The following is a 16,274-nucleotide window of genomic DNA, read 5'->3' as shown; positions in this document are numbered from 1 at the left end:
AACTTCTTTTGGAGAGTCTTTCAGTTGTCTTTGTTGGTGTCGTTGTTTTAATGTATTCAATTTCTTTGGCTTTGGAATGAGAAAGGCATGAAAATTTCTGTATATATTCCAACCTGCTTTATCAAAGCAGTAAACTCGCAGAAACTCATCTGAAACATTGATATCCTTATTGAAAACAATCGGAGTGGAGTAATTTACTTCATCGTCTGTTCCAGGCACACGAAGGATCGCTTCATATTGGCAGTAAGCGAAATTCGGTATTGTATCGCGAACAGATTCATTTAATTTTAGTGTCACATTTTTTTGATATGTTAATGGAATCTTATCTATACATTTGATTATGTTTGCATCTAAACCAAAGTATTCATTCAAGCCTGGGTGAAATGGGTCATAAGACGGAATCCTACATCCTTCAGTATCCAACATATACGATGTCACTTTTAAACGAGGTATAAAAGTGATTCTGTTTTCCAACCAATACTCGTATGACACTCTGTATATTATGATGTACAAGACCACACAGAAGAACAATCTGAATTTTATACCGAAGTATGGCAAAATGATGTTTTTAAACTTCTTCCAGATCATTGTCGTTCCTCAATGATTCACAGACCTTCAGAGTCTCCTGAAAAACAAAACAATGGTCATAGATTTAAAACAAAAATGCAACAATGGAGCACTTAATTGAACATCTTCATGGCTACATGATTTCAACTCATTAGTTCTCATTCTTTTAGGTTCTTTCCTAAATCTTAATTAAATATTCCGAAATCGATAGCTTTAGATTGATACAACTTTACAAAAAACATTATTCTGAATAAATGAATAAAATTCATATTTTTGTTTTGTGTTTTTTTTTTTCTGCAGATAAACTACAGTCATCCATGATCTGACAAGTTCCGGTTCCTACTCTCAAATGTACTGTTCAATAAAATAATTTGTTTTATTTAACCACTTTATTATTGTTTCGCATACCATGACCTTTTATGATGCTATTGGGTTCAAATTCAACTGTACATACTTTAAAGAGAATCTTGTCACATTATGAATGATAGGGGAAGGGAAAATAAAGATGATAGCATTGTATGGATATACCAATGGTTTATTAAATCCTAGTTTGATTTGAAAAAATGTGAACTGTTCTGTATTAGTTATATTATAGCTGATGTAATGAATTCGGATGCATTGGGTCATTATAACCTGTAACATTTAACATATAGTTCAAATTTTTAAAATAAAACTCTACTTCCTATTGAAATTAAAAACCACGTGTGTATGGCTTGTTGGTACGAAAAATGATACCAAGAGCAGCTGCGACCATCCAACATGCGCAGCTCTTTGGAAGTGCGTAGGCATAAGAAAACTTATTGAAAAATAGAATTGGTTTTGTGCATTCTGGTGCATCCTCCCACGGACTAACACCACTGGCGCCGCTACTGACCAGGAAACATCCAATCAAGAGTAGTGCATATCAAATTATGCCATTAGGTCAAAAGTTGATATATGTCATAGAATGCCGAACACTATTGTATACTAAACACAATTCGGCTTACCTTGCAATAGGCCTACATAAATATATATATATCCAATCCATTATATGAAGGTTATCAAATACATTTCCAGTACTGAGTAAAATAAGAATGAAATGGCAGACATTATAGGATGAACCGTGTTTCAAATGAAATATACAATTGTAGTCTAGAATGATACAATTATGTTGGCCTCCAATTCACGCGAAAGCAGGATAGTATATTTAGTATGTCAGTTATCAGTAGAATGAGACAGACCTATAACTTAAAGAAAATCTCATAGTAATTATAAGATAATACTATTTAACTTAATGACTTAACTTACATAAAACTTTTAAGATGCTGTATTCCGCTCTGTTCATTTTGCTTAAGAGGTCGATCCTTTTTGCGGATTCCAAGGCGAGGAAATATCCAAAAACGACCCCAATGAAAGTAGAGCAATTATTGATAGATATTACTTATCCTATCACTGACCAACGGCTATAGTACACCTTGTCCGATCTATCATATTTCTTATCTTATATTTGAATGTAGATATACAGGACTCAGACCACTAAAATCCTCTTTCTCCCTTATTTTGGATTTTTGAATGCCTATTTTTGACTAATTTTTTGTCTAGATTTGAAAGTTGATGTGTGAAATTGCATTTTCTTCCAGATTTTGTGAGATGGTGAGAGATTTTCATGCGGAAGGATATAATTCTAAAAATAGTCTTTTTTTGTCTGGGACAGTCAAGCGGGTGTTGATTCAATGTTGTGGTCATGATATATTGAATTTGGCAAGGCTTTCATGTGACGTATTGGAAAATTTTCAACGAGATTTCTGGAAAAAGTTATAGAAGTTGAATTTCGTGATTTCATGGAAATAGATGACAAATGAAATACCGGTCTTAGTCCGTATGTAGATGTAACACAAACCGAGCTTGGAAACTTAAAGATGGGTTCCCTCATTTTCATTTATGAAAAATCAAAATATTAATACTTATGTGAATAGAAAGTAGAGGTGTTCTAATGACTTGGAAAAATACCAGTTTATCTCAAATGTCCATGACTAATTCATAATTAGCTGAATTAGAAGAGAATTAACAGCCGAATTCTAATGAGTGACCGATCATGAAAGGTCAAAAAGTCTTATTTTTGTTTATCCAGACAGTACCTACATGGCCATTTATGATTGGTTAAAACCCTTAATTATATGCAAAAAGAACATATTGATATGATTAAGAATAAGTGATAATTCATTAGAAACACCAATTAATTAAATAGTTTGCTTAATTTGACACTAAAAAATAAGGAACCCCATCTTGACATCCTCTGCATGGTTACATGGCTAATCCGGGAAATATCAATACCAAGAGTTTGGCCAAAACGGATCTAAGTTGTCATCAATTTTTTTTTGTCTTTCTTCCTGGGCCAAAAAACAACTCTCGGTTTCACTAAACCTAGTTCGATCCATGCCAAGTTTCAAGGAAATCGACAGAGGTATATTTCCTAGTAGGACATTACTATAGAGCAATTAATTACATGTATCATGACACTCCACTTCTTGTTAAATCAATTGCTAAATATTTGTATTTGCCTCTATTGCTACATATAAATATCGATTCGAAACGCGAAAATACGACGGAGTAATGTGACCTGATAACTCATAGGATAATAATACCACTCCAAATTGGGAGTATAATCAAAGGACAAAGGTTTTTTCGAATATCTACCCTAAGGAGCGGTATAACGAACACATACATTTTACTTTTAAATTATTAACATTTCCCTACAGATAGCGATTTTATTGTAATGGCAGCCAAGTCGTCCGGGGTATTTTCATATTAGAGTTCCACAGCATTTTTCTATCTTCCTCGTTTTATTTTCAATAGGGTACGTCCTTAGTAATAATATTCAATATCACAAAGTTTCGTCTAAATCCGTCAAGGTCAATAACTTAAATTTTTCTTATTTTCAGTAGGGTTCATCATTGGGTGATTGCAAACAATCATACCAAGTTTCATCAAAATCCGTCAAGAAACCAGCAATTGTGGACAGACTGACAGACAGACAAACAAACAGAAAAGCAGGGGCGATGACTATATACGCACACATTTATGTAATTTTTATAACAAGGTCAATGCAGAAATTTGATTGGATTATACGCTAACCAATACACATTACAGTCGTTACAAAGACTATGTTAAGTTTTCTGTAGACGTATTCGATTTATTGTATTTTTTTATTGACAAAGTATAAATAATCTGAGGTCTATTTAATTGTTTTTAGTAAATTTTAACTTAAAATAGGTTATCTCCCGTTTGTTACGCGTCCAAAATGTCAAACACTTGAAACAATATACAACGACTGCATCGTCCTGCATGTATCGAATAATTAGTATAAAAAAATATAAAACTTTATAGAATTCTTTACCAAAAAACAGACGGTTGGACGGACCTTTCAAATATCGTGTAGGTGTTTACCAATCAATACATTTTATTTACAAGTTACTGTAAACGGGAATGATTCAATATTTATTTTTTAATTTTTTCATAGGCGTTTCTAAATTAAATTACGATTATGATATGATAAAACGATTTTAAGCATTACTAAAAGTAACCATACTACACATGGAACACACGTTTGAAATATTAGAATATGCATACACTTTTAATCGAATCTTAATGAATCTGGGTAACTCCCAATTTTGAGGTATTGTAATACTTGGCTTACAGAAAAGTTTTTCTCCAATATAAAGGAATATGATATAATAATTGAAACAAAACAAAATTGAACTTTATTTCTAGATTCTATCACAATACATAATTTCACTAAACCATGTGCCGAACTGTTGGCTTTTTGACAAAGATATGAATCATCACTGCTATCCACGTTATGTCTGTTATTGGTGTATTTCGCAGTATGAGTTGTTGGAGTATGTTATTCTCTCAAGTAAGAAATGGACAATAGCGAACTTCCTATTCCCCCTCTTACATGAGACCTAAGAACATTGACTTCAGATTTAGATACAAGACGAAGACAATGCGATGAGGTTACATTCAGATCTAATGCGAAATCAGCATATTATACTGCACTGAATTCCTCTTGATAAGTTGATATATTTTGTCGATAATTACATAATTCCTTATCTTTCTTACCTTTTTATGTATGAAATAACTAAACCTCCTTTCTTGACATTGCTATCTACCACCTATAATTTACACATGTTCCATGTAATATTCTCAGTATTGACCATTTCGGCACGCGGCTTTGTGCATGCCGAGTCAATCGATTTTCCTCAAGTCCATTTTCGGCTCATACGAAACTATGTATGGTTCCTACATGGAAATAACACAAAGGAATTTGGTTCACAATCACCATAATAGGCATCGACTTAATTAATAGAATTTTCTAAAAAAAAAAAAAATAATATTTCAATTCAGCCTTCAGTCAATTTTACATGTATTTTTGGCTGTTTACATACATCTTCATAATGTTAAGCTATTACGAACTTCGTCTAATACCTTGACTGCACTAGCCACCTTTTTTGCATAATGAAAGTTTAAAAATGGAGCAATTTGGTTGCATTATACGTTAGCGAATACAACAAAAGAACGTCTCAAACAAAAAAGCTATGTCATTTGCAGTCTGCATTCTGTCGGTTGACAATATTCGCTGTCGTTCAATCCAATCAAATCGCTACTTTCCGTGATACATGAAAGGTTAATATTGCAATCAACGTAAAAGACGAAAAAGAAAATGTAGAATATGTAATACATGTATTGCAGATTAGTGAAAATAATGTTCAAAACATTTTGTTTTGCATGTAAGAAATTGAATGATGTTTTTTGGTGGTTTTATTTTGGCAATTTATATTTTCTGACCCACAACATGTTAAAAGCAATATGTTTTCAAGTGTCTTTCGGACATTTGCCAATGTTCTGACGTAGCAACGAGAACAGAGTATGAAAAAATAGCAAAATTACGAGAAATAATACGTGGGCAATAATGCTAAATCGATTCTCTTTTTTGAATATCAACCCCAAGTTACGAACTATAATCATGCATATTAAAACTGTAATAACATCTTCATCTTTTAACCGGTATATATGATATGTAGATGGTCATTAAAATAAAGTTGGACAATTTGCGACTTAACCATTCTATATATCAAAAATGAAAATGCAGTAGCTTCCTTAAGTTGTCAACCTATGTTTGTTATAAAACCATGTATGAAGGTAGAAAAGTTGCTCGTTTCGTCAACAACATGCTTAAGACTATAAGAGGGCGTATTTGAACGTGTCCATTCTTTGTTGTCGTCGCATTGTGAAATTGTTGGAATTAATTGTTAATCTCGCCAGTATGTTTGATATTGACCTACCCAGTTGACGCATATCGGGTATGTATGATATTGACCTACTGCAGTTGACGCATATCGGGTATGTATGATATTGACCTACTGCAGTTGACGCATATCGGGTATGTATGATATTGACCTACTGCAGTTAACGCATATCGGGTATGTATGATATTGACCTACTGCTGTTGACGCATATCGGGTATGTATGATATTGACCTACTGCAGTTGACGCATATCGGGTATGTATGATATTGACCTACTGCAGATGACGCATGTCGGGTATGTATGATATTGACCTACTGCAGTTGACGCATATCGGGTATGTATGATATTGACCGACTGCAGATGACGCATGTCGGGTATGTATGATATTGACCGACGCATATCGAGTATGTGTGATATCCTATGATACAGGCCAGGTTTGAGTCAAATGAGGTTCACAGTAGGTGGTGCTTTCATATTTTCCAGCCCTAAGTAATTGTTTTCCTCATAGAAAGAAACACAGACCATCAATGAACAATAATTTATTCAATCATAAATACGCTTTGAACCACTTAATTCTAAAATGTGAAAAAGTGAAATAAAAAACTTGTTCATCAAAAATTAGAAGTTGTATCGCTTGTCTCAGCGTGTATTTGGAAGTCTTTCGAGTGTTAAATCTTCACTAGAGCGATGATGAGTATTTCTTTAGCATATTTATAAAACATATAAAATAAAGCGTACAAATAATTTTTCAAATTTTTACATCGAAAAAAACTGAAACAAATATATTTTCTTACAAAATAAATCAAAAGATGCCTACTTTGTTCAGGCACTAACAGTCCAAAAAGGTTTGGTAAACTACTTTTGGCAACTAGAAACTCTCTTTCTATATCCATCTTTTACATGTTTTGGACGGACAAAGTAAAAGGCCTCGTGGATTATTTTTGTTTTAACTACAAGGTAACCATTGAAATTAATTCAAATATGACAAATCAGAAGCAGCCGATGACTTATATTAAGATTAATTCAACATTTTTATCGGTTATTTTCTCAGTGGAAGACTATCGAATGATATGTAGTAGAGATTTGGGGTTGGGCACTGGCAAGTTTCCGGGCTTATGTGAACTTGATCAACTACAAATGATCTTAGGAAATGGGCAGAGATTGGCACAACTAATTCACTTCATACATGCAACTACCTAGACTTTTGAAATTGAGCACATGAGTATGTTATAGTTGCGTGACGTTAAGGAACTTAAATAAGAAAGCTGATATATATACAGTTTGTTTTTCAAGAGAACAAAATACAGATAGTTCAAAAATCTGACAAAAAATTAAAAAAGAAGCGAAAGTAACCATTGATTTGGTAATCATTGTTTTGATGCATGGGATATTTTTGTTTCCTTTCGTGTCCTATTGGTATTCATCACCTTCCACGGAACAGATTCTAATACATTTAAAGAATACAGATTACTCGTCTTCTTGGATTTCAATTGGCTTTGGTTTTAAGATATCTCTTCTACCACCGAAGGACATACCAGATTGGTTAGCCCCGGATGGATTACCGTATTGAAGGTTAATAGCTGATTTGGAGTCTGCGGCCATATCTTCAACTTTAATATCTGAAATGTGTCTCATGGCTCCCATACCCATCATACCTTTCTGTGAGGCAAATTGATTTGTACCAGATTGTAAACCAATAACACCCTGGCCATCTTGAACAGCATCGTCAGCTCTGATATCGGACACGTGACGTACAGCTCCAAAAGACATACCTTTCTGTGAAGCGAATTTGTTTGTTCCGGACTGGAGACCAATAACACCTTGACCATCTTGGGCGGCATTATCAGCTCGGATGTCAGCGATGTGACGGACAGCTCCGAAAGACATGCCACTCTGGCTGGCAAATTTGTTTGTTCCTGACTGCAAGCCGATGACACCCTGTCCGTCTTGTACAGCATCATCAGCTCTGATATCTGATACATGTCTCACAGCCCCCATAACCATACCGGCTTGACTGGCGCATTTGTTGGTACCAGATTGGAGACCAATCACTCCCTGGCCCTCTTGGATGGCATCATCAGCACGGATATCGGCGATGTGACGTACAGCTCCGAAAGACATTCCTTTCTGTGAAGCAAATTTATTAGTTCCGGATTGGAGACCAATTACACCTTGACCCTCTCGGAGACAATCATCAGCCTTAATATCAGCAACGTGACGTACTCCACCGATCGTCATACCCTTCTGTGAAGCCAATTTGTTTGTTCCGGCTTGAAGGCCAATAATGGTATCTCCTGCTCTTAGCTGTTCTTCGGTAAATACAACTCTGTGCTTTTCAGTAGGTTTAGATCCACAAGTTTTACCTTCGAAACCATGTCGTTGTGCCTAAAAGATAATGCCGAGGACTTAAAATAATCCCTTTTATTCAAAATAATGAATAATGGAGTGATAATGTAAAACACTATGACATCCTACGTCAATACATCCACATTGGTCCAAATAATCATTGAAATGGATATGTGCTACTACCTTATACAGGTACTCCATCCAATACGTTGTGTATATTAGAAGTTCTTCTACCATAAAGTATATTGAAAATGACAGAAGAGTTATGAGAATGGTATTAACACTGCTATTGTATGTAGAATAATAAAAATGATTCAAATGGACTTACTTCGGTTCCTACTTGCAAAATTGTTGCTAAGACCATAGCCATGTTTCTACCTTCAAATAAATCTGATGTTAGAAACAAACTAGACTGCTTCACACCATAGGCATTCGACGCTTTCAAAAAGAGTTCAATGTTTTCCATCTGCAATAGAAACCATTTACATTAAGGATGCTATAAACAATTGATACATACAACAGGATAAATTACTAGAGAATAGTTTTGTTTTCTAAATCTCTCTTGTGTGTATTGAAAGGGCGAATTCCTGCTTTCCAAGTCATTTGGGTACGGTAATCCGGGAGACTAAATGGTCAAGACATTTGACCCAAGTGTTTTCGCTGAAAGTGCCATCTTTACTTGTTTTGCCACACATGGTTATAATAGAAGACAGTATTTAAAAGAAATCTTTAAATTAATATCGAACTGATACGAACCTGTTTGAAGTGAGAAGTTGGGGGATTAACTTTAATTCTGATATTATCACATGCTGGTGGTTTGTTTGGTGTTCCTTCGTAGATTTTCTTAATCAATCTGAAATCAATTTAGGAATTGAAGCAACATTGGATTTTGATGTAATACATACATTGTCTTATGGACAGTAACAATATCACATCATGATCTTGAATAACGTCGACATGGTGCAGAAAAGTAGGACGTAAAACTCCATTCATTTCATTTCATTTGAATAATATCGGATTGTAGGGAGGGGGTTGCTCTGATAATAAGGGCACTTTTACGACAACTAAAGCTACCATAGATAGGAAACGTCAAATCTGATCATAAAGGTTATAATGCACTCGAAAATGCATAGTGCTTGAATTAATTTGCACAATGATTTGATATTAATGAGTCTGCTATGTAATATGTATGTATGGATTTTTTAATGTGACACATGAATGCAGTAAAGGTTCGGGGAATTGTTATTCGTCAATAAGATCGTAAATCACTTCATCAGAAATCTAGCATCAAGTACTAAAGGAATACTCCGGTTGTAGCGGCTAATCCAGTACTGTTGATAACAAAGCAGCATCTCCATTTTCGGACAAACAATTTGATTTTACATACAGCAACCACAAAAACAGTAAAAAACCACACAAACAAAGTGTCCTGTATTTTACAAACAACTTTATGAGATGACAATACAAACAAACGAAGAACTGTGGAGATTGGTATTCCATTCGAAAACTATCGATGTTTTTCATATACCAGCCTTATACTTTGATTTTGAAATATGTTTTCCGCATTGTGGTATAAAAGTATAAAATCTTTAGTGTTTTCCACGTTGCAGGTAAAACTTATGATGTGGAATTTTTTAAACTTCAACGATGAAGATGTGTCACCATTGTTAAATGATATTTCACTCTAACTGTGATGCAAGTAACTCCGAGTTTTCCGGTACACCCGATAGCTAGAATTATTTATTAAGTGTTTTTGTGGAGCCGATCATTGATTGTACTTCATCGAACTTTATCAACTCTGATTTTGTGATTCTTCTGTGCACGTTTAAGAATCCTCGATAGGTGGAAATCAAAAATGAGGAGGCAAGGTCTTGACTTGTCAAAACGATAATCAGCCAGGACGTCATCCCTTAGAAATTGGCATTCCAACAGCAACAAACATTGAACTTTTTTGTGTTCCTTTGCCTATGACGTCATGGTGGGGGAAAAATCATTGAATTGATCAATTGAAATAGACTCCAATGGTCTTTAATATCCAAGAAGACAAGATGGAAATAAGAGAATCTGTCAATTCAACAACATTTACTTACTTCATTAAAGTTTCACCATTTCTTAGATTCTTCTCAACTTCAAATGTACCGGTACCAATATCAATATCTAATAATTCTTTTATCCATTGCCTTACTTCAGCTTCGGCTGCTGTGTCGTATTTGGCGCCCATCTGGAATTAAAATATAGGATGTGCTTAATTGGGTAGGGTCATCTTCCACAGGAATTTTTTTTTTTTTTTGAATAGGCTCTCCTTCATTTTTTTCTAGGGATGGGGCCTCTTGGAATTGTTTCCCGTGGACTTGGTTGAATCAGTCCCTGTTGTAGTTGATCCACAGTCTAATGCTCTATATTAACTGATGACCTTAGACAAACAAGGTGTCGGGACTTTTGAATGCTACTTTATGACATACAAAAATAAAATATCTGTTTGTGACATATTATAGATTTGAATCAATAATTGTTTCACTTTAATTTAGTGAAGGCATTTGCATCTTCAGCGAATGCCTTCACTAAATGAAAGAAAAGTTCCCTTATCCTAATCCATTTCTTTTATGATTAAAATATTACAACAATGTATGCAAATTGGACAGATTAGCAATTGTTTAAAACATTTCGCTTTATGAACACGACAAAAAATTCACTGAAAGAAAATTTAGCTTATGTACTGCTGTTCTGGTTTGTCAATGAGCTTGTACATTTATGGTAATTTCAACATATTTCGCTTAATGAACTACAAAGAGTTATTTAATTTAGCATAATACAAAAGAGCATAAACTGCTACGTATCCAATATTATTATAATATTATGTAATATTGGAAATAAATGGGGTTGATTCCACGCGAGAAATTTATATTCTGATAATTATTTAATTAAATAATTATTTATGCAACATTTCACTTCCTGCCGATATGTCCTTCATTACAATATAACGTGCCGCTTGGTTAAAAATAAAGTTGGTTAAGAAGAGAGTTTTTCAGAATCAGTTCAGAAATTCAGGTAATTTTCAGTTAACAATCTGGTAAAAAGCGACTCACTAGAATCTCATTCTATTAATAACATTTCGCCTTTCAAAACATTTCAGAATGTCTGGATAATGTTGGCTGAACGTAAATATCAATAACATGTGACTGGTTAATCGTGATTGAGAACAGACGAGATGTTTGTGATGAGGTATCAGGTTTCAGCAGTCTATCTTTAGATAACGATGCCATGGTTGCACTGCGAACTTGAATACATATTTACTCAATTTAGCTTAGTTCGGATTATTCTTCTGTCGTACTTGGTTTTCTGTTATATTCTCCTATTTCATCGAAATTTTGTAAAATTTAGTTCCCAGCTGTGTTAAAGAAGCCTAGGTTTCAAAATGGCGTCGTATCTGCCTAGTGGTTACTCTGCCAAGAAGAAAAGTGTAGTGTATTTTTGTCGTTACCGAATAAAGGAATTTCTGCTTCCGATTACGTCATACGTTCATCAATGTTACATCATTCATTTCTGCTTATTAGCTTTCGAAATACTTTAGTTTGATATTTTTTATTGATTAGCCTTAGAGCTTACGATTTGTTTGTGAATTCTCTAATTCAAATGAGCCTTAAATTTTAATAACATTTTGGATCTATGAATAGAAAAATTGTCCTATTTTCTTTCTTGTGGAAGAAACAGGTTACGTAGAAATTCTATAGATTATGGTGGTCATTTAACTGTGAGAATAAACAGATGCATCTTCAGCCTCGTTTGCCGAATGGTTGTATTCATATATTTTCTCACCGAACGAGACATAGTAGACAGTACTTGTTGAAACATACGTTAATTAAAATTAAAGCCAATGGTAGTTTTTCATGATGCGAAAAGCCGGAATTAATGCCGAGAGAACAAACATTCGTCATTCAACACAAGTATTCTGCTTAATTCGTATAGTTTTTTTGTTTGGGGTTCACTAATTCTAGTATTCAGTCCGTCGAAGAAAGGTCGAAATCGGTTAGAAGCAGATTACTGTCCGGCTTTGAGACGTGGTGTGCTTGTATGCTCGAGATGATTCAACTCAAGTTATTTGAGATGTAAACGCTACTTTCAAAATAGTGTGGATTATGGTCCTCAGCGAGCCAACAGAATACAATTTCATATCTTACAGAGTCATATGGAGACTCAGAGATCCCTTTCCTTATATGTGCTTTTATCATCCTGCCTCTTTTCGTTTGGTATGGATCGAACGTTCTTAATGCTTCTGCTCTTTATTCTTATATTATATTTACACAATATTTGATGAATAATTTCTTTTTAATCGGGTTTCATCTGACGGTGCATATGGATTTTTAAATTGCCACGTGAGCATGGAATTGTTGAGTCTTGAGCAGATTTTCTTTCTTCTTTTGCCCATGAAAACATTCCTAATCAGTTGAAGAATTTTCGTGTAAGTGGTTCTTGTTGTAGAACACATCTCTTCTCAATACAAGTAAGTATTATTCATCCCTTGACAATCTTTTGACAAAAGTAGGCATGGTTAAATACTCAAAAGAGTATTGCTTAACTCAATTCCTTGGTTTTAAGTTAGTGTGAATGTGTGATATATCGGTGTAAGAAAAATGCGTTTATCACTTATGTTTTGTATGTATTTAATTAAATCAGATAGGGAAAAGAATCGATTCCTTGTTTGCCTCTGGTATACATCGTCTTCTTTTAGAGTATAGTCTGATAAACCAGCAGACGATAAAACATCTGGTGAAATGTTCGGCTGCTACAGGAATCTGACGCGTGTCGGCTGCTGTTTACCGGTTAAAGTGTTGATAAGGGATGAAATGTAATTCAAGAAATATGCCAGCCGACCTAGTATAAATATATTTTATAAGAATAATAACATCATTTTAGGAATTATTCGTGCTCTCTTTCACAAATAGCAAAACACAGCATATGATGTCAGTTTGACCTGTCCTAAATATTCATTCATGACCAATAACTCCCCACAAATAGTCAGGAAACGAAACAACTGAGATGGTCCATATTAAGGAGAGCATGGAGACCCTATTAGGCCTTGTCGTTTCTCCCTTCCTTTATATTAATTAAGAGTATAGCCCTTACAACCACAAGTCTCAAAATTCCCTGAAATCGGACACTAGCTATCTAGCACCACACGGGGAACTAATCTTTGTCTCATTTGAATATCGTCATCAAAAATCAAAGGATTTCATGGGAAACTCTAGACGATTGTATACGATTGAGGCATCACTCGCCTGGTTTTTTTTGCATATTTGAAATATCTTGATATTAATAAGCCATAACATTCATAGAACACCACTTCACAGTTAAAATATAGTTAAGTATTCAATTATATTTGAATCTTTAATTTGAATCACTTTAAATTGTAAAAGAAAGATTAAATGTTCAAATTTTGGTGCATAAATTAATCACTGATACTGCCATAGAATCCCCATGAGGATTTAGACTGATTAAATTTGAATTTGGCAAGCTAAAAATTGCCACCTAAAATATCGCACAGGAATGAAGCATCGAATACATATTTTGAATCGGTATAATTTAGTGAAACATGCATTTCAATCATTTAGAGCCACTCTGTTGAATTTCCCCACCCTCCCCCAAAGCATTTGTGGCTATTGTGCTCACAGTTTAGTGCTTGAGGCAAGAGATGTACATATTCTGCATTACATGAAGAACCTTATTAAATCTAGGAGCGGTATTTGACAAGGGATGTTTCAAACCTAAGATAGACCTATACCTACTTTTTGGCAAGAGATTATTATAGAGACTTTTTACCAAGAGACGTGCTTTGCCTTCTTTCGTTAAGAGATTATTGAGGAATTCTTATTAAAGCTAACTTTGTCATTTAATGTACAATGTCTACTTTTGTTAAAAGATTGTCAATGACTGATTTGGTATTTTGAAGAGATGTGTTCTAGCTTCTTTTTGACAAGAGGAGTACTATATTCCCAGAGTTTTTCAAGATATATATCAAATATCTACTTGTTTCCAATTGCTTGTGTATGTATCAAATATTGTAAATCATTACACATGGTGTATGCAAGGAAAATAGCGACCAGTATAACGAAATGTTAGAAGAGTGGAAAATTTTGGTGGTTTGATTGGAATATAAATATTTGTCCATAAGGAATTGAAGCAGTATAGCATTATGGTCACCCGAATCGATAGCTTAATAAGTCACCGATTTACTTGATCATGATAGTTTCTGTCTATTGCATTTTATTAATATCTTAAAGGTACCAACTGCAGAATTCGTATCATTAATTCTCGAATATAAAGAACCAGTACCCGTAATAGATTAAAATAATTGACTTAAATCAAATTAAGTCAAAGATATAGTCCAGCAGTTACGTTTAGTGACTGGTAGGTATAATTCCGGGCGCATCTTTAAAAACATTTAAAAGAATTGGTGAAGAAATGAACAGGTTGGCTGTTTCACTCCACCAAGGATACAATACTACCACCAGGTTCTAATGAACTATACAGACAGAAGTAGGTTTATTAGTGAGCGAGCTATTTTAAGAACTACCTTTCACCTCTGATGAATAAATGCCTACTGTTTTCACTATCGTATATCCTAACTACCTAGACGCTATGTTCTATAACTTCACTACTTAATGATCATATTAGGTAATGCTAGTTATTTCGCTTATTTGATGAAATCAACATTTAGAACCTTTTGAATACATGATAATTTATTCTAAGAAAGGTATGCGTAGGAGGGCTTGGCTCTGGGAAGGAGATTGAAAGAAAGTGATGAAATTTGATTATTATGTAATTGATACCGATTTTCCAAGGCGTTTTGCTGGAATGGCCTGTTTGATGCCATTGTTGTCATTTCGAGAGTTATTGATTAGCTTTTGATTGTTAAGTTTGAGCAATTTTTGTAAGAAAAACTAAAGACGTAGTCGTTTCACTACTGTTTGTTTTTTGTTCGTTTGGTAAATAGATTGTTCAGGTATAAATAATACACTAAAATAATTTTGCTTAGCCTAGTCAAGTGTGTTTTCTGTGGATGAACTAAACACATATTTTAGAAAAGGTGGGTGCATTTTGTTTGTTTGGGTGCCTAGATTTAAAGCTTGGCATTTGTGCACATTCATATACTAACAATTTGGAGAATCACAATGGTAAAGGCATTAGAAAAGATAGAATAATGGTTCCTGATAGTCGAATCTATATATAGATAATTTTAATGGACATAATGACCTTGACATTGTTCATTATTAATGTCAGTTTAATTTTCTTCAAATTTGCAAAATAATATTTGGAGTGTAATTTGTAACCACTATGTAGTGAATACATAACATTATAGTATCAAGGCGTTTTGAGTGCATAGCTATGCATTTGGGAATCGCATTACATCTTGCCCAAAAACGGTGTAATGGCGGCCTACAGGTGTGAAGTAGCATATTTTCAGGAGGAAGTAGGTTTTTCTGGTTAAAAATCATATGATGAGCTGATAGTGGTGATCTGGTAGATAGAAGAGTGCTATTGATGATAAGGAAGGTTTATCTTGAAATTAGATCTCTCAATATTCCACTTTGACATTATTGGCACGAAATAAAAAAGTATTAAAAAACACTAGAAAAAATTCCTCACCTTTGTGATCAAGGCACGATCCATGCCCTTTGGTGCTGCTATGATAGCCATGGCGAATGTTTTCTAAAATACACTGTCCACTAAAAGAATAAAAACTGTTGTAAGTGTGATCCCTTAGTTTGTAATGCCTGCCAAGGAACTGGACAAAGTGTGGTACCGGTTGGCTAAATAGAACACCTCACGACTTTCACGGCAAGCTTCGATAGAAAGGATGAGCAGTACAATACGAAACTAGTAGTCTTGCCTACTCAGCTGCCGAAAACTTGGCCGTTACCTAGGTTTCATGTTTCAGATATCTACATGCCTTCGCCATATATGTCGTGGTACCATGTGACTGACGAGCTGTTCCGTTAACGCGTTTGGTTAAGAAAAGATAGTGCACGCCTTCGGAAGTAGTCGTTGCTAGGGAAGAGATTACTGACTCAGATG

General features: G+C 34.4%; 1 protein-coding gene across 1 annotated transcript; it reads right to left on the bottom strand.

The window, feature by feature from the left end:
• Positions 1–6,378: 6,378 nt before the first annotated feature.
• On the bottom strand, positions 6,379–15,896 carry LOTGIDRAFT_228655 (hypothetical protein; the record flags this gene model as incomplete). Its single annotated transcript, XM_009057322.1, has 5 exons — positions 6,379–8,240; positions 8,530–8,667; positions 8,958–9,054; positions 10,292–10,422; positions 15,846–15,896. 5 exons carry the CDS (start codon positions 15,894–15,896, stop codon positions 7,323–7,325), a joined length of 1,335 nt encoding a protein of 444 aa, XP_009055570.1. The 3' UTR covers positions 6,379–7,322.
• Positions 15,897–16,274: the final 378 nt, after the last annotated feature.

Source organism: Lottia gigantea (genome assembly GCF_000327385.1).
Source record: "Lottia gigantea unplaced genomic scaffold LOTGIsca_3, whole genome shotgun sequence".
In the NCBI taxonomy this organism is placed as follows: Eukaryota; Metazoa; Mollusca; class Gastropoda; family Lottiidae; genus Lottia; species Lottia gigantea.
Note: the sequence above shows the minus strand (reverse complement) of the source record. Positions and strands in the feature narration are given on the sequence as shown.